At 33.6% G+C, this 23454-nt stretch overlaps 3 protein-coding genes across 3 annotated transcripts in view; 1 reads left to right on the forward strand and 2 right to left on the reverse strand.

Moving 5' to 3' along the window:
• Positions 1-502: 502 nt before the first annotated feature.
• On the reverse strand, positions 503-2184 carry LOC143070963 (uncharacterized). The gene is made up of 3 exons (XM_076245063.1): positions 2167-2184; positions 1115-1945; positions 503-709 (listed from the first exon to the last, which is right to left on the reverse strand). Exons 1-3 carry the CDS (start codon positions 2182-2184, stop codon positions 503-505), a joined length of 1056 nt encoding a protein of 351 aa, XP_076101178.1.
• An 8794-nt stretch (positions 2185-10978) lies between these two features.
• LOC143071312 (uncharacterized) lies at positions 10979-15641 on the forward strand. The gene is made up of 3 exons (XM_076245550.1): positions 10979-11643; positions 12420-12505; positions 14552-15641. Exons 1-3 carry the CDS (start codon positions 11123-11125, stop codon positions 14773-14775), a joined length of 831 nt encoding a protein of 276 aa, XP_076101665.1. The 5' UTR covers positions 10979-11122; the 3' UTR covers positions 14776-15641.
• LOC143071311 (procollagen C-endopeptidase enhancer 2-like) overlaps positions 12602-23454 on the reverse strand; it is a 30239-nt gene continuing 19386 nt past the window's right edge. The window contains exon 9 of the mRNA XM_076245549.1: positions 12602-12740. Within this exon, the coding sequence (XP_076101664.1) occupies positions 12679-12740 (62 nt within the window). The 3' untranslated portion in view covers positions 12602-12678. The remainder of the gene's footprint in view (positions 12741-23454) is intronic.

Below are 23454 nucleotides of genomic sequence, written 5' to 3' on the forward strand. Positions count from 1 at the left end.
GCCATCTGAAGCGCCTCTGTTGTATTTCTTTGAGGATACACGTGGACTTGGTCGTTTCGAGGAGATGGTCATTTGAGATACGGTTTGGCCAAAAGATTTTACAAATTCGCCTCAGACAATTGTGGTAGAAACTTGAGAGTGATCTCATATCTGTTTTTGTTACTCTCCAGCATTCACTTCCATACAGAAGGACAGATTTAACATTACTGTTATATAGCCTGATCTTTGTTTTTATGTTGTATTGGCTGGACTTCCAAATGGGTCGTAGTCTTTGAAATGCAGATCTTGCCTTGGCTAGCCTACTTTTAATATCTTTTTGGTTGGATCTTCTGTACTAACGACAGTTCCTAGATAGGTAAATTTATCTACTTGTTGGATTTCTGTACCCAATAGATTCTAGTCGTAAGTTTGATGTTGTGTTGAGTCGCATTTCTTGAGTCTTTTTTGCGTTCAATTCCAGTCCAATTTGGCTTGCAAAATGGCTGAGCCGATCTGTCTTTTCTTACATATGATCTTGTTTTGATGAAAGGAGTGCTATATCATCAGCAAAGTCAAGGTCCTCTAGGGTTGTAAACATGGACCATGTGATGCCTCTTTTCTTGTCACTGGTGGTCTTCCGCATCACCCAGTCAATGGCAACCAGGAATAAGATGGGTGAGATGATGCAGCCCTGTCGTACTCCAGATTGTACTTCAAACCAGTCAGTTTCCTTGTTGTTGAGTATCACAGCACATTCAAAGTTGGTATAAAAGCATTTTATCATTGTGACGATCTTTTGTGGTACTCCGTATGATATAAGAATTGTCCAAAGAGTCTCTCTGTGTAAACTGTCGAATGCCTTCTTGAAATCGATAAAGTTGATATATAGAGGTGTCTTCCATTCTATACACTGCTCAATGATGTTCTTTAGCGCAAATATCTGATCAATGCATTCTTTCCCTTTTCTAAACCCAGCTTGTTCCTGTCTTAACCTGTCATCCAGTATGGAGTCTATTCTGTTTAACAGTATTCTGCAAAACACTTTACTTGGGATTGAGAGTAATGTTATCCCTCTCCAGTTGTCACAATTCCCAAGATCACCTTTCTTTGTTAGTTTAATGATAAGACCTTTTACCCAGTCTTCAGGGATTTTATTTTCTTCCCATATGTCTTTGAAAAGATCATGTAGTATGGCTGTTGCTGTATTGATGTCAGCTTTCAGTAGTTCAGCTTGAAGTCCATCTATGCCTGCTGCCTTTCCTGATTTCATGGATTTAATTGCCTTTGTTATTTCTTCTTTAGATGGTGGGTCAGTGTTAATATCTAATTCTTCAAGTTGGGGTGCTTCCTGGAATTCGTTTATTGGCTCTGGTCTATTCAAAACAGCCTTAAAGTGTTCTACCCAACGTGCAGCTTGTTCCCTTTCAGTTGTGATGATTTTTCCATTTTTGTCTTTTACTGGAGGAGGTTGTTTACATTGTTCACACAATTCTTTTGTGATCTTGTAGACTGTACTTAAGTCACCTCTTGCAGCAGCCTTTTCTGCTTCTTCAGCTCGTTCTTCCAGATGGTTCATTTTATCTTTTCTAGCTCTTTTCTTCACCTCTTTATCTTTCTCTATATATTTTTTCTGTGTTTGTTCTTTTAACCTTGATGACCTAGTGCTGAGGACTTTTTCTTTAAGTTTTGCTCTTTCATCGACTGCTTTCCATGTGTCTGATGTTAACCATTGCTTACTACTGCTCTTACGGAACCCAATGATCTTTTCACTTGTGTTTTGATTTACCTCTTTGATGTTTTCCCTTTTCTTTTCTATAGAATTGTCTTCAGTTTGATCAAGATCTTCTAATACTCGAAATCTGTTTCTGAGTTCAATGACAAACTTTTGTTTGATTTCAGGTTCTTTCAGACGATTGACATTGAGGATCTTTCTCCCAGGTTTGTTATTATCTGTTACCTTTTTCAGCTTTAGTTGGAGTTTAGCTATAACTAAATGATGGTCGCTGTTCACATCTGCTCCTCTATATGCTCGGGTATCCAGCAAAGATCGCCTCCATTTTCCATTTCTGATGATGTGGTCAATCTGATTTTTGTCCCTGTTGTTTGGAGAATTCCACGTGATTTTGTGTATGTCTTAATACTTAAATAGGGTTCCTCCAATTACTAATCCATTAGTAGAACACATACTTGCCAGTCTCTCTCCATTTTCATTCATCACACCACGACCTCCTTTTCCCATAGCTCTTTCATGTTCTGTATTAAGTTTCCCAACCTTCGCATTGTGGTCTCCTATAATAAGAAGGACATTATGTAGTGGTGGTTTGCTAATCTGAGCCTGAAGAGCTTCATAATAAGCGTCTTTGATTTCTTCTTCTGCATCGTTTGTAGGCGAGTAGCACTGAATTATTATTGTCTTGGCATAGCTGGAATTAAAGCGAGCTCTGATCAATCGCTCATTTATAGGTTCCCATTCAATCAAGCTCTTTGTACATTCCTTATTCATAATGATTGCCACTCCTTCTGTATGTTGGTTGTCATTTCTGCCGGAGTATATGATGGTATGACCCTGTGTGGCTCTTTTTCCTGACTCTGTCCACCTGCTTTCACTGATGCCTAATATTCCTAGTTGGTACCTTTCCATCTCTCTTATAACTTGCGCAGTTTTTGAGACCTGGAACATAGTTCTTACATTCCACGCGCCGATCTTAATGGTCCTTTTGGGATCCATGAGATTCTGGTTCCTGTCTAAGGTCTCCCGAGTTGGGCTTTCTCCTTGTACAATCATATTGCTGCCTTGCAGCCCGTCATCTCATGGATACCTGCTGTTTGTTGATTTCTTGTGTTGATTTCTGTAATAAGTTGTTGTTTTATAAGATGAGGTTATTAGCCTCATGCTTAACCCCCAACTTGGAGGACCAGAGATTTTGTCGTTGAGGTTCCCGTCCTCTAGATCAATTGCCTTGCTGGGCTGGTGAGTGGTGATCTACCCAGTTTGTTTAGAGTTCTCTCTCCTAGACAGGTTGCTTTACCTGGCTTACAACCCCTATCTGGCTGACTATTTACCCATAGCTGGGGCAAGGTTGATGAGTGCTAGGGCATATCAACACACTGGTGGGCCTTCACACTGCATCTTTAGGGTCCTTGCTACTCCAAGATCTTCTACAGTTTAACCTAGGATACAAGATCCTAGTTACCGTGTGCTGTCGCTGGGAGGCACTGAAGAGGTCTTAGACTGGTAGAGGCTTTGTACTGGCAAGAGAGACTGACGCGCTCGGCTTTCTGTTTCACCTACAAGTAGGCTAGCCAGTGGCAGAGTAGAGTCTTCGACTTCCCTGCACTAGACGCATATCCAATCCCTGTGGTAACACTACCACTAGTACACTTTGGACATAAAGACAACATATAAACATTGACATTTTTATCATGTTAAACGTTTAAAGACATTTCAAATCTTATTTGTTATTTTCTATTTCGTATTTTGGATATTATTTTGTTTTTTTCTAAATCAAAATTTGTAGGGATTTAAATTTCTTATTTAACATATAGTGAGGGAGATAATTATTTGTTCATTTGAGTCATTGATTTTTTTTGGGTTTTGTTTGTTTTTTTTTTTTTTTTGGATTTTGTATTTATAAGAAGAGCAAAGTGGGATTTTTTTTTTGTTTATCAAAATGTGTGGTGATTTAAATACGATTTTAACATATAGTGCGGGAGCTAAACACAATTTCTTCATTCGTAAAACATGCAAAAAGATTAATGCAATCACATGCGTGTCTTGATGCTATTGATACTTTTACTTGTGTGAAAAGTCCTTGATAACCCCAACGTCATCAGTTGACAGACAGCTGATGTTTGAAAGGTATATCGGTAACTACTATCGAAATCAAGTTTTAGTTTAAAATAGTATATTCTCTATCAACATGAGGGATTAAAGTATTAAGAAAATGTCTACTTCAGCTACAAGGACTTCCGTTTTAGAAACTTGCTATCACGCCTGTTTCCATGTTTTCTATGCTCCAGGATGACTTATAACGTTTTCTGTCATCCCACGAAATGTGCACGAATTAAAAAGAATGTACATTTTCAGATTTTGAATTGAAATTATATAATACCCTGCTCGTTAATTAATCTGAGAACATCGCATGAAATTACAGAATGTTATACAATATGAAACGATAGAATGAATAACTAATGCAAAATATTATACTATGTAATAAACAAGTTTTAAATAAAATATTTATCAATAGAGATGCGATAATAAAATTTGTACAGACACAGATGACATCTTTTGATATGAATGCACATTCGTTGCGCTTGAACAAGTATTAAAAGAATCATTTAAGACGCTAAAGGTAATATCACCCTGAAACCAAGATAATAATTGTTGCACACTATTCACATTTAGAAATCGATTTATGTTCACTGAAAATACAATATAATAATAACTAGGTATTAAGGTGCACGCGGTATGTGTCAACTATATCAGACATTTTTGTGGTGATACGTTACATAATTAACAGGTGTTTTAATGTTGATTTTTAAATATAGTTTTCAAACAATTAAGAAAATTTTGTACGATTAATTTGGATGAACTGTTCAGAAACAAACGACTTCTGTGAGCAGTGCCGTCCGAACAGGAATTAATACACAGTAAGTACCACACGTTTTTCTTTAATTTATAGTATTTAGTTGTACAAAAGTTAGACATGGTTATAAAAATTCAGTTAATGGCAGAAAATGTAAGCGTATTATGCTTTGTGGTTGAATATTTTGCCTTTAGTTTATGATAAAAATTAACAAGTAAACCATGCACTATCGACCACTTATAACACCATCGATTGTACATGGCGGTGTTATCAACTGAGGCATTTTACAGGTAAATGACAATTTACAAATTATTTATGTATTAAATTCTATATCTATTTTACACTGTTATTGTTATCTTTTAATCAAGATCTATCCAAAACTATTCGTATATGGTTAAAAGAGTTTGGGTGACATTTATTTTCGGTGATGTTGAAATCATGGAAATGTCGAAGATTCACGTTTAAGAACTACAAATGTAACATGCTCAATTTGAAATAGCTTGGTTTTCTCAAAATTTATGATGGATTTCCGGTTATTTTCAGAATGTATACATGGTATAGCAACGTTACATTTTCGTGCTATTTCTTTTATGTTTTGAACTTTTATTTTTTTTACAATCCTCAGATATTTGTACGCCTGAGTCATTTTGTTTCAATCTATTCGTGAATGTAAATGATTTGAATATTACATAATTTTATCTTTATTACAAAATTACATACATAAGGGTCAAGCAATAACTAATAAAATGAATACTTGCATAAGTACAACAAACGGACATTTATATTACTAATATAAACGAAATATTAAGAATAAGAATATTTTATTATTCCAATCAAGGGCCCTTGATGGGCAGCATAACATGTATACATAGAACAATACATCATGATTTGTAACAGAAAAACATTTTTTTATATAATAAAATGAAACATTAAAAAAGTTCAGATAGGTGTTATTATCTTCATTCTATAAAAATCAAATACATTCAGTTCCAGGCAGGATGAGAACCATAAAATCATTACAATTATCATTGTTATTACATACATTAATAAACATTTCGTCTAACATCTAGACATGTAATAATATAGCTCCCTAAATAGACACATGCAAAGTGGATACATATATTTACTACATTTCACGTGTATGAGTGTCGCGAGCCCAGCTGGTGAAGGTATACCGCCCTCAGTTTTAAATATTATTAGAATATGTGGCATGAGTGTCAATGAGACAACTCTTTAAAGAATGTTAAAAAAGACCCCAATATGTTCACCAAGCCCGGGTGGGGCAACAGCAAACAATGGGTTTTAATTTGTATTTGGATCCAGAACTTGGAATTACGGAATATTGTCTTTTAGAAAAGTAAATCAAAGGATATCACACAAAAAGAAAGACATGATATTGATTATCAAGTATACTTTATAATTTACATATCTTTCACAACTTTGTAGTTCTTTTGGGATGTTTCTTAGTCTGATTATATATGATTTTAATTGACGCTTTGTGTGAAATTATTACAATTTTTATATTCCTCAGCTTTCCTTAAAGACAAAGTTTGGATGAGGAATCAAGGCAATTTCTCATATATATCTGAAACAAATTATCATGCTTCATTTTTGTTGATAAAGATACAATGTGACATGACTATGAGCCTTACAATTGTTATTCTGATTTACAAAAATCATGCTTATTTACACTTATTTAAAAAGAAGGTTCAAATATTACCATTACTATGACTATACTGTAGTGTCACTGAAAAAATATCTCAAAACACTTAAAGTAAAAAAGATCCCAACAAATAAGAACTATTTAAGGACCAAAACGATTGAAACCACTGAAACTGAACAAATATATACCATTACACGTCTAAGTATGAAGTGTCAATAATATTATCTGTGTACACACTAATGATTGATTGTTGGTTACTTGAAGCCCAGTGGCAAATATTTCATTATTGTTCAGGAAGAGCTAAAACAAACTATCTCTAAACACAATCATAAGTACTAGGTCTCGTAATAGAGTCAGTCTGGGAATTATGGACTGTCACAGGAAATTAGAGTATAATATTGGATAGGGACAGAAAACTTCTCATGCAACAGGCTACATACGGATCGCTCAAAGAGTTATTGCAATAGTTCTTATCATGCAGAAAGCGTGATACTATCGTTACTCGAGACATCGACTTAAACGTCTCCGTTCATACCGGACGTGGCTGCGTACTTGTACATCCTACACATCCAAACGAACACCCAACTTTAGAAATGGTTTTATTGTATGCCGATCGGACGAAAACCAATTGTGACCATATTTCTATTCCCAGTCACATTTGGGGTGTATTCAAAGTAAGATAAAAGTTTCATAGAAATTCTCAAAAAGAATCTTAGAATTGAATACGAGAGAGTATTTTTCATTAAATTACAAGGGCTATGAATATTTTACGACATTTTGATATAACATTAACGCCTTGTCCAAAGGACACCATTTCAAGTTCCATGTAAACCTCGAAATCATAATCATATTTTGGATATCTTAATTATAACAAAAAAGAAATTGTTTTAAATTTCAAATTGAAGTGTCCACATCCGCATTGTAGAAATATCTTCCTTCACTCTTGGAAGTATTATAATAACACATTACTACCATGCTTGAAAAAAAAAAATACCATTCGAGTATTTTTTGACGTGCAGAGCGCATGACACTCAATACAGAACATCCGATGACATTCGTTCTACACAGGGTATCGGATTTAACTGAACATCCCAATTTGTACCGAAGTTGGCTGCGTATGCATAAATTTCAAAAAACCAATCGGAACTCCCCCCCCCCTTCCCCACATTAGGATGTTTTGAAGTCGGAAGGGAGAAGTCCAGAGATAACCTTGCCCGTTTCTTTACCCCAGTCAGCCCTTGTATTTTATGCAAGAAATATTTAGCACAATTCATATTTAAAATGGTTTTACAACTGACTTTCATTTTATTGACCTCCCACATGTTTCATACAGCTAATCCATTTCATTTAATATTTTCGTATTTCTTCCTGAAAAGTAGTTTGGGATGTAAAATCTGTTTGACATTTCATGTCACAGATTGAAAATCAATATAATAACTGAATCTGTAGATAATGGTAGATTGAACACCTGGTTTTATAGCTAGCTAAACCTCTCACTTGTATGACATTCATAAATTTCTATTATATTGACAACTATGTGTAAAAAAAAATGATAGGTAAAAATGTAAAAGTTTGGGGTACAGGAGTCAGCATTGTGTTATAATCTTACAGACACTATAAAAACAATGTAACAAAAAACACAAAAACACATATAGACTTCTTGAAACGTAGTTTGGGATTAAAAATCTGTTTTACATTTCATGTCACATATTGAATCAATATAATAAAAGCATATTGGCAAAATGAAAGACAAGAATACACAAATTGACCATAGCACAATGACGAGATGGTTCTACAACATATTTTATTTTAAACATGATTTTATTGGAACTAATAAAAACAATTGTGTTTCATATAATAAGTGAAAATCAATAATACTGTTACCACTACTCCCATTTCTCTACCACGAAGTACATCTGTATTCCATCAGAACGTGACAGCCCCAAAAAGATCCTTGTGATGTTGGATAGTAGACGTCAAGGTTACAACATTGCTATTTAAGGGAACTCTTTGTGTTTTTTTATTACAGTTTTGTTCTTTTAGCGAAAGAAAAAGGCGCATTGAATTCTCACTGAAGTTAGTCTAATAGAAGTCTACTAATTGATTCACATGTCTCTCTTATTTTAAGAATTTCGGCAGCCAGTGACTGTTTTATTAATACATTTTTATTCTTATATATTATTTAGTTAAAACGATCGTCTCTACTAAACTCATTCGGAATCCCATAGACTGTTATTGATATCAAAATGAGTCGATGAAATAAAAATGATTTCAAAATATGCCCTTATCTGAGCAGTACTAGCACCAGGGGGAGGGGCATAACAAGTAGATATAATAGTATAGTTTAACAATAAAAATAATAACAAGATAGTATATAAATATTTTAATTTGTTGGAAAATCCTGAATTATTCAGCATTTATATAGTACTTTTAAATACGGAGTATGTCATCACTTAAGCAAAGCAACCTTTAAATAGATAATTATCATGCATAAGCCATACATAAGAGAGCCAATGGAATATCACCATTAAAATTTATCTACCCTACTTTATTATAAGCGTTGGCATGAAGACTTCCTGGAGGCATATAATGGTAGGTTGTAATAAAAATTGAAATTACAAAAATACTGAACTTCGAGAAAAAGGAAAGTCCCTAATTAAAAAGCAAAATCAAAAGCTCAAATACATTAAACGAATGGATAACACTTGTCACAAATGTACTAATCTTAAAAGTACATGTGTATTCTTAAAACTTGCTAGTTTTAGGGAAATCTAGACGAACGATACTTACATATACATCAGAACCTTTCATTGTTTATAAGGCGAGTCTTTTGATTCTGGCATATTTTACTTCAAAAGAGAAAAGAAAACACTACATGTGTACGCAGCCCAAGGTTTAAGTTTTTTTTTTTTAAATTTTCGCATTATTCGTGTACTTCGTGCAAACTATTGTTTTATTTAAAAACAAATGGAAATCATATTCACTTGATAAATGAAGCTGACAGTATATCATAAATATGAATAATGTAAGAATATATAGATTCTACCACTGCAACACGTATGATATGATATTTCTCCAATCGAGACAGTTAAATTCTATTATTACATTGAATGAATTACATTGATTTCCCAGTTAAATAAAAACCGATAATTTCACATGTGAAATTAACGTGGTTATTTCACTCTATGAAGTCATACAACAATAGGCGTTGACAAGACGTCGATAACGGCGGATCAAAACAAATTGTAAGGGCGTTGAAAAAAGATATAGTTCCTTACATGTTTTACATGAATTTCTTTAAAAAAAAAAGCCATTTGCCAATGTAATAAAAAGAATAACTAGATTTGCCATTGAAAGCAATAGCGGATGGCACCCTTCCCCTATTGCCAGGCGAGCGGCAGTAATCAAGAAGATTCCAAAGTCAAAGAGATCTCCACATTCAAAATATCATTTTTGTAAAGTTTCATTAAGTTTGGAGCATTTTGAAATTTTTGACATTTTTGCTGTTTCCATGGTTACGGCGGCCATTTTGAAAATTCCAACTTCAAAAGTGAACTCTGCTGATGCCAGTGACTATTTCTGAAAAGTTTCATCCAGTTTGCAGCATTTGTATTTTTTTTAATTTGATTACCTTTTTGCATTGTTTCCATGGTAACAACAACCATTTTAGAAATTCCAACTCCAAATGTAACATCTTCTAATGTTGCTCATTGTTACTGTGAAGTTTCATGAGATTTTTGAGATTTTTGGTATAGTTTCCATGGCAATATAGTAGTTCCAATGAGTGCCAAAATCATCCAACACCTGTATATAGTGGGATAATGATTCCAAGTTAAAGCATATGCAAACAGTTCACCAAAACCAAAAACTGGATTTTTTCACTTTTGGGACCTGTTTCCATGGTAACGGTAACCATCTTAAAAGTGCCAACCCTAAAAAGCAAATCTTCACATGGTGGTTAACAATATGGTATAGTTCCATCAACTTGGGATCATTCAATTCCGAGATCCAGAGTGGACGAAATAGTGTCGAAGAAAAATAAAAACAAAAAGAAACGTAGAATAACAATACGTCACCCCAACTCCGTTGAGGGTGCCATAACTAATTAAAGAATTCAAATATCGAAAAACATTCAACACGTGACCGCACAACACTGATAATTAACTCATGCGCTATGCGCATTCGTGAATTAATGTGTTGTTCGGTCATTCGTTGAATATTTTCTCTATTTGAATTATTCGATTAGTTATTCTATAAATATATTAATTTCAAGGCTAACTGTTGGAAGCGGAAATACCTAATACACAAGCTATAGTGCTGCTCTCGAATAATTTCTATCCTTCCTTTCTAAAGATTTTAAGAAAAAAATGTTCTTATATATGTGACGTCTTCAGATATGGTCGTCTTTTTTAAGTGACGTCACAATATTTAGAAGACAGAAAGAAAATTTGACGTCATGATAATCATATTTTGACCAATCAATTACCGAGAACAGATATTCACTCATGATATCAATACAAAGTAGATAACATCTAACAAACACACCGACCGGACGTGGTAATAACACAAAAGACTTTGACATTACAACTTGCTATCCTAGTCCAATAAGATCGGAGCAGAACGGACTTTGCCACGATGGATGACCAAACTAAAAACCTCAACGAAACAAGCTAGTGATTTAGTTACTCTACTGAGATAACTATGCCTCCGAGGCCCCACAATGGATTAGATAAGTAATACATCGGTTTAAAAAGGAAAAATTGCAATTTAATATGGTTGTAAATTTATTTTCAGATGAGGTACAGTCGATGTGAAACAGTTTAAATATCATCACAGAAAATGTAAGACGATAAACGGCATGTAATGGTTGGCCAATCATAAACAAAGTGTTAACATGGAGGAAATCGTTCGATCAGACAGCCGTAGAAATCGAGACCTCCTCGAGGTCGTGATACAAAAGAATGAAGAGAAAAGTGGAGATGATAGTCGTAATCGTCTGCCTGCTCTGTTATTGACCGCTACAGATGAAATGAGTGAACCACCTAGCTTTGCATCTAAAAGGAGTGGCGATATTTCAAAGGATAGATTCAGTAATAATGAGATCGAAGACTTGAAAAATAATCAAAGTATTTCCTATATTCATAAAATGATAAACAGTCTGGGAATTATCTGTCTTGCCAATTTAGTGCTTTGTGGTTTAACACTTCAGGTTATACTCAATATCACTGAAAACGATGTCGGTCATCCTAAAAACACTTCACTTTTATCATCACCCAAGTCATATGCTGATCTCCTGGAAGTGACGTCAGCTTTTGCGTCGTTTGTGTTCGCGCTTGATATGTGTTCTATGATGATTTGTTGTATGCAGTTTTTCTTTGCATCTAAAATACTCACTGTTCAAAATGGGAAGGAAAGGTAATCATGAATGGCGTTTTTAGGTTTAAATGATTTCTAGATTTACAATTATATCATATGACATTAAGCGCCTTTTCATAATATGCATTTGTTTCTGACAAATAAAAAATAATTGCATAAAAAATAGTAATGATGATTTTGTATTATTCATTATAAGTTTTTTTTTGTTCACGCATGGTTGTCAATATAGTGAAATTTGTTGCGACTGTCATACAAGTGAGAGGTTTAGCTAGCTATAAAACCAGGTTCAATCCATCCTTTTCTACATAAGAAAAGTCTGTACCAAGACAGAAATATGACAGTTGTTGTCCATTCGTTTGATGTTTTTTTTTCATTTGATTTTGACATTTGATGAGGGACTTTCCGTTTTGAATTTTTCTCGGAGTTCGGTATTTTTGTGATTTGACTTTTTAATGTTAGTGTGCTTAATTTTGATATATATGTTTTAGTAAAATCTTAAATTAATGCACTTATCGAAATTATAGAATATGATGACGCAATGAAAATAAACCGAATATTTAAAATGCTTATTGTGTTGTTATACATTTGTAATTCAAATAAGACATTCACCTGTAAGCTGAATGATATCTTCGGACAACGTACGGTCCACAACAACAGCAAAATGTCTTTAATACATTATGTTTTTATTTCAATACACCCAAAAATGTTTTCAAAAATCATTATCTAAACTAATTTATGAGAAATTTTAATAAAATAATGTTAATATAGTAAATTATTACATGGCTTTGAAAATGAAATTCTCTATCTTCTTTCAGGGCAGCTAAATACTTAGCAGATTGTTCCAGTAGTCGTTTTTTAGCAATTTTAGGATTCTTTATATCCGTACCAGCTTTTCTGATTAGTAAGTTCAATATCATTCCTGAAACATATGTGTACATATAATAACTGTTAATATCAGCACAACAATGTTAATTCTGCAAATGTGAGGGAAAAAGTTTTGTTCTTCCTTCGCCGGGATTCAGACTCATGCTATTGGGATATAGAGACAAAAACACATGCACTGTGTCCTGCCCTCTAGACCACTCGGTCATCTAGACGTATTTGGGCGTTTTTCAATAAAAGCGTAACTTTCAGACCTAAAAAAAAAAAATGGAAAATCAACTTGTCTAAAATTTAATTTCAAGAGTTATTTTGAATACCTCTATTATAGACCTGTTTGTAAACAAAAAGTGCAATCTTAAATATTCTTTAAAATGACATTATTTTGATAATTTGTGTACTGTTTCATAGGGGACTTTTGTTCCCTACGAAAGTTCTTCTAAACACACATATTTTTTGCAATTTTAAATGTTTCCTATAGACATTCCAGTTTGTTTACTTTAAATACTAGAAAAATCTCATTTTTTTCTGAATTGGAAAACCATTTTTATCGATAAAGATTAGACAGTACTTCACATATGAATGTACAACTCATGTTACGTAGTGGACATTTTGATGCGTTTTGTAGTGGACAAAACCGTTTCGTAGTTGACATCAACCCTATTATATATTAATAAAAACATAATAAAAATTACATGAAACTAACCCTTGTTATTTGTTTTGCACGAATATAATTGAAAAAAGATTTAAAAAAGACTGCATGATAGTGGTAGTGTCAACCTAGGAAACGTTTTTCTCCCATACTTGTTTCGTAGGGGACATATTCGCATGTTTTATCCCCCCCCTACATACCCTATATTGCAATAGTAACAAGACTGATTGTATTCATCAAAGCATTTATTAAGCTGTACACTGATATTTTTTTCATAATTTTAAAACCAGATACTGAAGGAGATTTGACCCGTTTCGTAGTGGACATTAACAAAAATACGGTATCACTCTGGTCCATTTGATGTGCTCAATTTTTCTTACCAACAATTTAATTGCCGTTATAAAAGCATCAGTTCTTTTGTAAGACCCTAATGTTGATATCTCTTGCAAACAAAAATGACATTGATTTTATAAAACTGTTTATTGGCAAATTTTAATGACTTCGTTTCGTAGTGGACATTTTGTGAGGGACACCTTCTGAAATTAAAAATCCTATATTGAAAGCTGTTTATTAAAATATGTTGGCTCTGAACATAATTTTGAATTATTAAAGAACTTATGTAAAGTAAAAATAACATTTATTTCTTCATTTTTTTACGATATTTTAGAGTATGAATGTTGAACAAGCGGTCTAGGGACATGCCATTTTGGTTGTTTTTGACCAATCAGGAGTCAATATCTTATCAATCCCTCAAAAAATAAACTGTTTCTTTCCTTTAAATAAAAATGTTAAATCTAATTCAATGTACTGACTGCACAAAAAATTACTTGCAAAGATCAAACACATTTTTTTTAAAGTGGCTGGGACAAGAAAATACGTTTTTATTGAAAAACGCCCATTTAAATAACTAAAGACTTGATAAGTATCGAACATGTTCTATAATATAACGAATAATAGACATACATTTTTGACCCCTTCGATCATGACTGTCAGCTATCAAGCCAATAAATATGGATAAGTAAATACATAAATTTGGTAATATCCCTTCCTAAGCCATTTGGATAATCCAGATGCCGACGATGTATTCAGTAATTATTCACCAAAAATCGCAGAAACTGCTCTCAACGACAATATATAAATGATAATTCTATTACAAGTGCAACAAGTTTAAATATGTTCATATGGTGTGTAACACGTCCTGAATTATTCTATAACCGGACTTTATAAGTCATGTCCGTTACCACTGATATAATGCATAACATAAACATCTTACTGTCAAAATACACGAAAAGACATGGCCAACCCAATATCAACATATTATTTATTTATAACGTGAACTGAATATATCATAGCTATATGTTTATATAGCTTCTAAGCGAGACCACTCTGGTTTAAAATAATGTTCTATCTTTTCAGCAATGATGTGTTATGTACTGATGAAAATGAGAACGACTCCAGCAATCACAGCCGCCGTTATTTTATCTATTGGAGTAGTGTTGTGTGGACTGAGTATATTTCAAAATGTTTACCATTGGCAAGATGAAATAACAAGAGCCAATGATGGACTGCCAGTCTATGAGGATTCAAAAATACATACGAATAATCAAAGACCAAAACATGAACTGAATACTTTAGTATAATAAATTTCGAGTTTTGTTTCCAGAATGATTGATTAGAAAAAGGCGATATAATCGTTTTTGGATACTAATAAACAGGCCCTGGAAAGAAATGTGTCAATGACACAATCACAATATTTTTTTGTAATGTAGAGTGAAAAAATTTGCTATTAAAACAAACACAGGCGATCGTAGTTTACAACTGTTACAACAAAATAATGTTTATAGGTTTTACATTTGTACTCTGCAGTTTATCACAAAATAATTATCGTAACTCTCGCCCAGATTGTGATAGATTAATACGATTGAGACAGTCTACCCTATACCATGACTGATATTCTATGTTACGATCCATGAAGATACTAGATAAATACAATACACATGACGTTACGGTTTTACTTTCAATTTAGAATAAAAGCAAATATCTGTTGATGTTTAAAAATTACACATAGCTGCGATGGCGATAACCCAGAAAGTTGCCCCTCACAAAAACCATTGTCAACATTGATTTCACCTCTGTTGACAATATTTATTCGAGGTAACAATCTGCGCTATAACCCTCTCAGTGCATTTACTTAAAATATAGAAAGATATGATGTTAATCTATTTTAATGCCACAACGAAAGCACAGAGATATATACAATGCTTAATGTACAAAGAGCTTATTTGGGTACCTTTATCATGTAAGTCACTGCCAACTGTTGAAAGTAAATGAAGGAATTCAGCCATGGAGAACACATGCAACGAACTGCATGATTGGCAAGATGAAATAACAAGAGCCAATGATTGACTGCCAGTCTATGAGGATTCAAAAATACATGCGAATAATCAAAGACCACAACATGAACTGAATACTTTAGTATAATAAATTTCGATTTTTCTTGTCAGAATGATTGATTAGAAAAAGGCAGCGAGTAGACAAACTCAAGATATAATCGTTTTTGAATAATAATAAAACAGGCCCTGGAAAGAAATGTGTCAAAGGCACAATCACCATTATTGTTTGTAATGTAGAATGAAAAAAAATGCTATTAAAACAAGCACAGGCGATCGTAGTCTTTGATAACTATATACACCACTGGGTCGATGCCACTGCTGGTGGACGTTTCGTCCCCGAGGGTATCACCAGCCCAGTAGTCAATAAATAAACTCATCATAGATACCAGGACGACTACATTTAGTATATACGCCAGATGCGCGTTTCGTCTACAAAAGACTCATCAGTGACGCTCGAATCCAAAAAAGTTAAAAAGGCCAAATAAAGTACGACGTTGAAGAGCATTGAGGAAAAAAATTCCTAAAAGTTTTGCCAAATACAGCAAAGGTAATCTATGCCTGAGGTAGAAAAGCCTTAGTATTTTAAAAAATTAAAAAATGTGTAAACATCAAATTTATAAATATTACCATATCAATGACAATTCATGTCAGCACAAAAAGTGCTGACTACTGGGCTTGTGTTACCCTCGGGGAAATAAATCTCCACCAGCAGTGGCATCGACCCAGTGGTTGTAAATAAACTCATAGTAAATACCAGGACTAAATTTAGTATATACACCAGACGCGCGTTTCGTCGACAAAAGACTCATCAGTGACGCTCGAATCCAAAATAGTTAAAAAGGCCAAAAAAAGGACGAAGTTGAATAGCATTGAGGACCAAAATTCCTAAAAGTTTTGCCAAATACAGCTAAGGTAATCTATGCCTGAGGTAGAAAAGCCTTAGTATTTAAAAAAAAAATCAAAAATTTGTAAACAGTAAATTTATAAATATTACCATATCAATGACAATTCATGTCAGCACAAAAAGTGCTGACTACTGGGCTTGTGATACCCTTAGGGAAATAAATCTCCACCAGCAGTGGCATCGACCCAGTTGTTGTAAATAAACTCATCATAGATACCAGGACTAAATTTAGTATATACGCCAGACGCGCGTTTCGTCTACAAAAGACTCATCAGTGACGCTCGAATCCAAAAAAGTTAAAATGCCCAAATAAAGTACGAAGTTGAAGAGCATTGAGGACCAAGTTTGAAGACTTTAGTGTTGACATGAATATCAATAATGTGGTCATTTTTATAAATTTCCTGTTTACAAAACATTGAATTTTTTGAAAAACTAAGGATTTTCATATCCCAGGCATAGATTACCTTAGCCGTATCTGGCACAATTTTTTTGGAATTTTGGATCCTCAATGCTCTTCAACTTTGTACTTGTTTGACTTTATAAATATTTTGATATGAGCGTCACTGACGAGTCTTATGTAGACGAAACGCGCGTCTGGCGAACTAAATTATAATCCTTGTACCTTTGATAACTACAACTGTTACAACAAAATAATGTTTATGGGTTTTCCATATGCACTCTGCAGTTTATCACAAAATAATTATCATAACTCTCGTCCAGATTATTATAGGTTTATACGATTGAGACAGTCTACCCTATACCATGACTGATATTCTATGTTACGATCCATGAAGATACTAGATGGATATAATACACATGCCATTACGGTTTTACTTTCAATTTAAAATAAAAACAAATATCTGTTGATGTTTATAAAAATTACACATAGCTGCGAGGGCGATAACACAGAAAGTTGCCCTTCCAAAAACCATTGTCAACATTGAGTTCACCTCTGTTGACAATATTTATTCGAGGTAAAAATCTGCTCTATCACCCTCTCCGTGCATTTACTTAAAATATAGAAAGATATGATGTTAATCTATTTTAATGCCACAACGAAAGCAGAGATATATATATACAAGGATTAATGTACAAAGAGCTTATTTTGGGTACCTTCATCATGCAAGTCACTGCCAACTGTTTAAAGTAAATGAAGGAATTCAGCTATGGAGAACGCATGCAACGAACTGCTTAACTAACACGACAAGAGGACCTAAAATAATATTTGAATTAATGATTAATTCTTTCAAATTCCTAACATTGAGCATCTGTTTTATTCTGCCTTACAAATACACGTTTTTAGACTTGTACCTCGAATTTGACAACTGTGGTCGTCTTAGTACTATAGTCTATGACCAATGAGACATTTTTAATTTTTATAATTAAAATATAAATTCCCCCATCTTAACAACAATAAACCAACTTAACCTGCATATGTTATATACATCTCCCTACTCATTCGGTATTCAGGAGCTACTCAGACTTTACTTAGCGTAAAGTGTCTTAACAGCTAGAACGTTGACAAAAAGTTTTTTTTTATGAAAAAGAACATCTGAAGAGCTTCAGCTTCCCCGACAGTATCGCCATCCAAATAGTCAGCACATTTGGGTTGACATAAATTATCATCGATATCGTCATAATTATAAAAAAACTGTTTACAAAACTTATAATTTTTGAAGTACTAAGGTTTTTCTAACTCAGGAATATATTACCTTAGATTCGAGCGTCACTGATGAGTCTTTTGTAAACGAAACACGCATCTTGCGCAAATACAAAATTTCAATCCTGGTGTCTATGGTGAGTTTATTCACAACCATTGGGTCGGTGTAGCAGCTGGTTGAGTTTTTATTCCCCGCGGGTTTCACCAGCCCAGTATTCAGCACGTTTGTGTTCATATGAATTATCATTGATATGGTCATAATTATAGATTAAATGTTGTATTTGTTATTCTCATCGGATTTTGTGAAATGTCTTAACGTCTCTTCTGTTATATTCGTGTGTTATGGTAAAGATAATTAATCACCCCCTTGGAACACAAAATTTTGTTCGCATCAGTTTCTAGTGCCAGCATGTCCTCTTTTAATTCAAAATTTTGATTCGTTAACTAATTTCAGTAGTTTTAAAATCTCAGACTGACTCATATAACAAAATTATTTGTCTGCATCAACCAAAAACTGACCATATGTGACATCATCAACCAAAACTGACCATATTTACAATTTATGTAAATATAAGTCTATAAAAACGACCAACCAGCAAATTTACTACTTACCGGATCGTCTAGAATAGGCGATACTATGCAGATAAGGAAAAAATTATATCAGTCTAAAAATTTGCACAACGGTACTGATATAAGATGTTATTATACGAATATGTTGTTATTAAATCGTGTTGACAAATATTTCGGAACGATTTTTCCCGAGCCTCCAATGATAGCTTTTAGGCAACCTAATAGTCTGCGTAACCTGCTGGTGCGGGCTGAAGTGTCTGATAATAGAAGTACTTCTAGAGAATGTCGTTCGCGTGAAGAAAAACGCTACAAATGCTGCCTACAGATGCAGCATTCATCAACATTTCACAGTAAGGCAACCGAAAATAACTATAAGATATTTTGCAATATTACCTGCAAAAGTATGAATGTTATTTACATACTAAAATGTTCGGTTTGTGGCCTCCAATATGTTGGTGAATCAAAGCAGCCTTTCCACAAACGCCTCAATGGCCAAAGGAGTAATATCTCTAAGAAGCCACTTCTCACAGTTTCTCAGCACTTCAGACAGTCGGGTCACAAACCTGATGACTTTAACCGCATGAAAATTCTAGTAATTGAACAGCACATTCACTGGAGTGATGCCCAGCGACAGGTTGGGGAAAGTTTTTGGATAAAGGAACTTAATGTACATCATCCAAACGGCATCAATAAGAAATACTAACAGTTTTGTTTTTCACTCATTTTATTGTTAATATACACAGTCATGTATATTGATTTATAGTGTTTTGTTTATATTATTATATTCAGGATTTTGGATTAAAATCAATCGACCAAAACTTACTTGTATTATTACTGATCGATTTTTACACCATATACATTATGTATCAGTATTGTTATAACTTGTGACACTTGAAGAAGGCCATTTGTTGAGCCGAAATATTTGTCAACACGATTTGATAACAACATTTTCGTATAATAACATCTTATATCAGTACCGTTGTGCAAATTTTTAGACTGATATATATATATAATAAAAACTATAACACAAATTCCCATTTTGTATAATAACATCTTTAATCAGGTTAATACGATTGAGACAGTCTACCCTATACCATGACTGATATTCTATGTTACGATCCATGAAGATACTAGATGGATATAATACACATGCCATTACGGTTTTACTTTCAATTTAGAATAAAAACAAATATCTGTTGATGTTTATAAAAATTACACATAGCTGCGAGGGCGATAACACAGAAAGTTGCCCTTCCAAAAACCATTGTCAACATTGAGTTCACCTCTGTTGACAATACTTATTCGAGGTAACAATCTGCTCTATCACCCTCTCAGTGCATTTACTTAAAATATAGAAAGATATGATGTTAATCTATTTTAATGCCACAACGAAAGCACAGATATATATATACAAGGATTAATGTACAAAGAGCTTATTTTGGGTACCTTCATCATGCAAGTCACTGCCAACTGTTTAAAGTAAATGAAGGAATTCAGCTATGGAGAACACATGCAACGAACTGCTTAACTAACACGACAAGAGGACCTAAAATAATATTTGAATTAATGATTAATTCTTTCAAATTCCTTACATTGAGCATCTGATTTATTCTGCCTTACAAATACTCGTTTTTAGACTTGTACCTCGAATTTGACAACTGTGGTCGTCTTAGTACTATAGTCTATGACCAATGAGACATTTTAAATTTTTATAATTAAAATATAAATTCCCCCATCTTAGCAACAATAAACCAACTTAACCTGCATATGTTATATACATCTCCCTACTCATTCGGTATTCAGGAGCTACTCAGACTTTACTTAGCGTAAAGTGTCTTAACAGCTAGAACGTTGACAAAAAGTTTTTTTTTTTATGAAAAAGAACATCTGAAGAGCTTCAGCTTCCCCGACAGTATCGCCATCCAAATAGTCAGCACATTTGGGTTGACATAAATTATCATCGATATCGTCATAATTATAAAAAAAACTGTTTACAAAACTTATAATTTTTGAAGTACTAAGGTTTTTCTAACTCAGGAATATATTACCTTAGATTCGAGCGTCACTGATGAGTCTTTTGTAAACGAAACACGCATCTTGCGCAAATACAAAATTTCAATCCTGGTGTCTATGGTGAGTTTATTCACAACCATTGGGTCGGTGTAGCAGCTGGTTGAGTTTTTATTCCCCGCGGGTTTCACCAGCCCAGTATTCAGCACGTTTGTGTTCATATGAATTATCATTGATATGGTCATAATTATAGATTAAATGTTGTATTTGTTATTCTCATCGGATTTTGTGAAATGTCTTAACGTCTCTTCTGTTATATTCGTGTGTTATGGTAAAGATAATTAATCACCCCCTTGGAACACAAAATTTTGTTCGCATCAGTTTCTAGTGCCAGCATGTCCTCTTTTAATTCAAAATTTTGATTCGTTAACTAATTTCAGTAGTTTTAAAATCTCAGACTGACTCATATAACAAAATTATTTGTCTGCATCAACCAAAAACTGACCATATGTGACATCATCAACCAAAACTGACCATATTTACAATTTATGTAAATCTTAATATATATATATATATATATATATATATATATATATATATATATATATATATATATATAAGTCTATAAAAACGACCAACCAGCAAATTTACTACGTACCGGATCGTCTAGAATAGGCGATACTATGCAGATAAGGAAAAAATTATATCAGTCTAAACATTTGCACAACGGTACTGATATAAGATGTTATTATACGAATATGTTGTTATTAAATCGTGTTGACAAATATTTCGGAACGATTTTTCCCGAGCCTCCAATGATATCTTTTAGGCAACCTAATAGTCTGCGTAACCTGCTGGTGCGGGCTGAAGTGTCTGATAATAGAAGTACTTCTAGAGAATGTCGTTCGCGTGAAGAAAAACGCTACAAATGCTGCCTACAGATGCAGCATTCATCAACATTTCACAGTAAGGCAACCGAAAATAACTATAAGATATTTTGCAATATTACCTGCAAAAGTATGAATGTTATTTACATACTAAAATGTTCGGTTTGTGGCCTCCAATATGTTGGTGAATCAAAGCAGCCTTTCCACAAACGCCTCAATGGCCAAAGGAGTAATATCTCTAAGAAGCCACTTCTCACAGTTTCTCAGCACTTCAGACAGTCGGGTCACAAACCTGATGACTTTAACCGCATGAAAATTCTAGTAATTGAACAGCACATTCACTGGAGTGATGCCCAGCGACAGGTTGGGGAAAGTTTTTGGATAAAGGAACTTAATGTACATCATCCAAACGGCATCAATAAGAAATACTAACAGTTTTGTTTTTCACTCATTTTATTGTTAATATACACAGTCATGTATATTGATTTATAGTGTTTTGTTTATATTATTATATTCAGGATTTTGGATTAAAATCAATCGACCAAAACTTACTTGTATTATTACTGATCGATTTTTACACCATATACATTATGTATCAGTATTGTTATAACTTGTGACACTTGAAGAAGGCCATTTGTTGAGCCGAAATATTTGTCAACACGATTTGATAACAACATTTTCGTATAATAACATCTTATATCAGTACCGTTGTGCAAATTTTTAGACTGATATATATATATAATAAAAACTATAACACAAATTCCCATTTTGTATAATAACATCTTTGTCAGTACCGTTATAGTTATAGTTTTTATTATACAATCATTCAGAGACTTTATATATATACATATATATATATAAATATATAGCCGCATAATTAATCACTTAAAGATAGTTACATATCATGATGGATTGTATAATTCAAATGACAGCAATATTGGAAAAATTTCCACATTTATTATAGTACCAGCATGTCCTCTTTTTATTCAAAATATTGAATAGTACACAAATTTCACTGGCGGATCTAGAAATTTTCATAAGTGGGGGCCCACTGATTGCCGAAGAGGGGGCCCGCTCCAGTCACGCTTTAGTGATTCCCTATATAAGCAACCAAATTTTTCCCATAAAGGGGGCCTGGGCCCCTGCCCCCCTCCCTAAATCCGTCTCTGAATTTCAGTAGTTTCGATATATCAGACTGTATAAAAAAGAAGATGTGGCATGATTGCCAATGAGACAACTGTGCACAACAGACCAAAATGACACAGACATTAACAACTATACATGTAGGTCACCGTACGGCAGCTATAAAAGGCCCCGATATGACAATGTAAAACCATTTAAACTAGAAACTAACAGCCTTATTTATATAAAAAAATGAACGAAAAACAAATATGTAACACATAAACAAACGACAACCACTGATTCGTTTTAACAAAATTATTTGACCACATCAACCAAAACTGAACATATTTACACTTTATCAAATAAACATATATGGCCTCATTGTAAATCAATAATATTTCTATGTCAGGACGGATCGTATGATAAAGATGACACCATATCTAAAAAATTTAGCCACAATAATTTAGCGTGGCATAATTTCCTCTCATCTGTATCCATAATAATGAACCGTCACTATTAAAGTGACTTTTTAAGTCAGAAGTTCGTAACGGTTTGTTTTTTTAAACAAAACTATTCAACAGCATGACTGATTCATATACTTTATTTTAAAATGAAAAGTACATGTATGAGAAGTTCTCTTCTTGGAATAGCCATTGATTATACTGTTAAAATAATTTGAAGAAGGCAAAGAAAAATCAGTGGCGGATCCAGGGGGGGGGGGGGGTTCCGGGAGTTGGAACCCCCTCTTTTTTTTGACGATCAATGCATTTGAA

The sequence above is a fragment of the Mytilus galloprovincialis genome, chromosome 4 (genome assembly GCF_965363235.1).
Source record: "Mytilus galloprovincialis chromosome 4, xbMytGall1.hap1.1, whole genome shotgun sequence".
Taxonomy (NCBI): domain Eukaryota; kingdom Metazoa; phylum Mollusca; class Bivalvia; order Mytilida; family Mytilidae; genus Mytilus; species Mytilus galloprovincialis.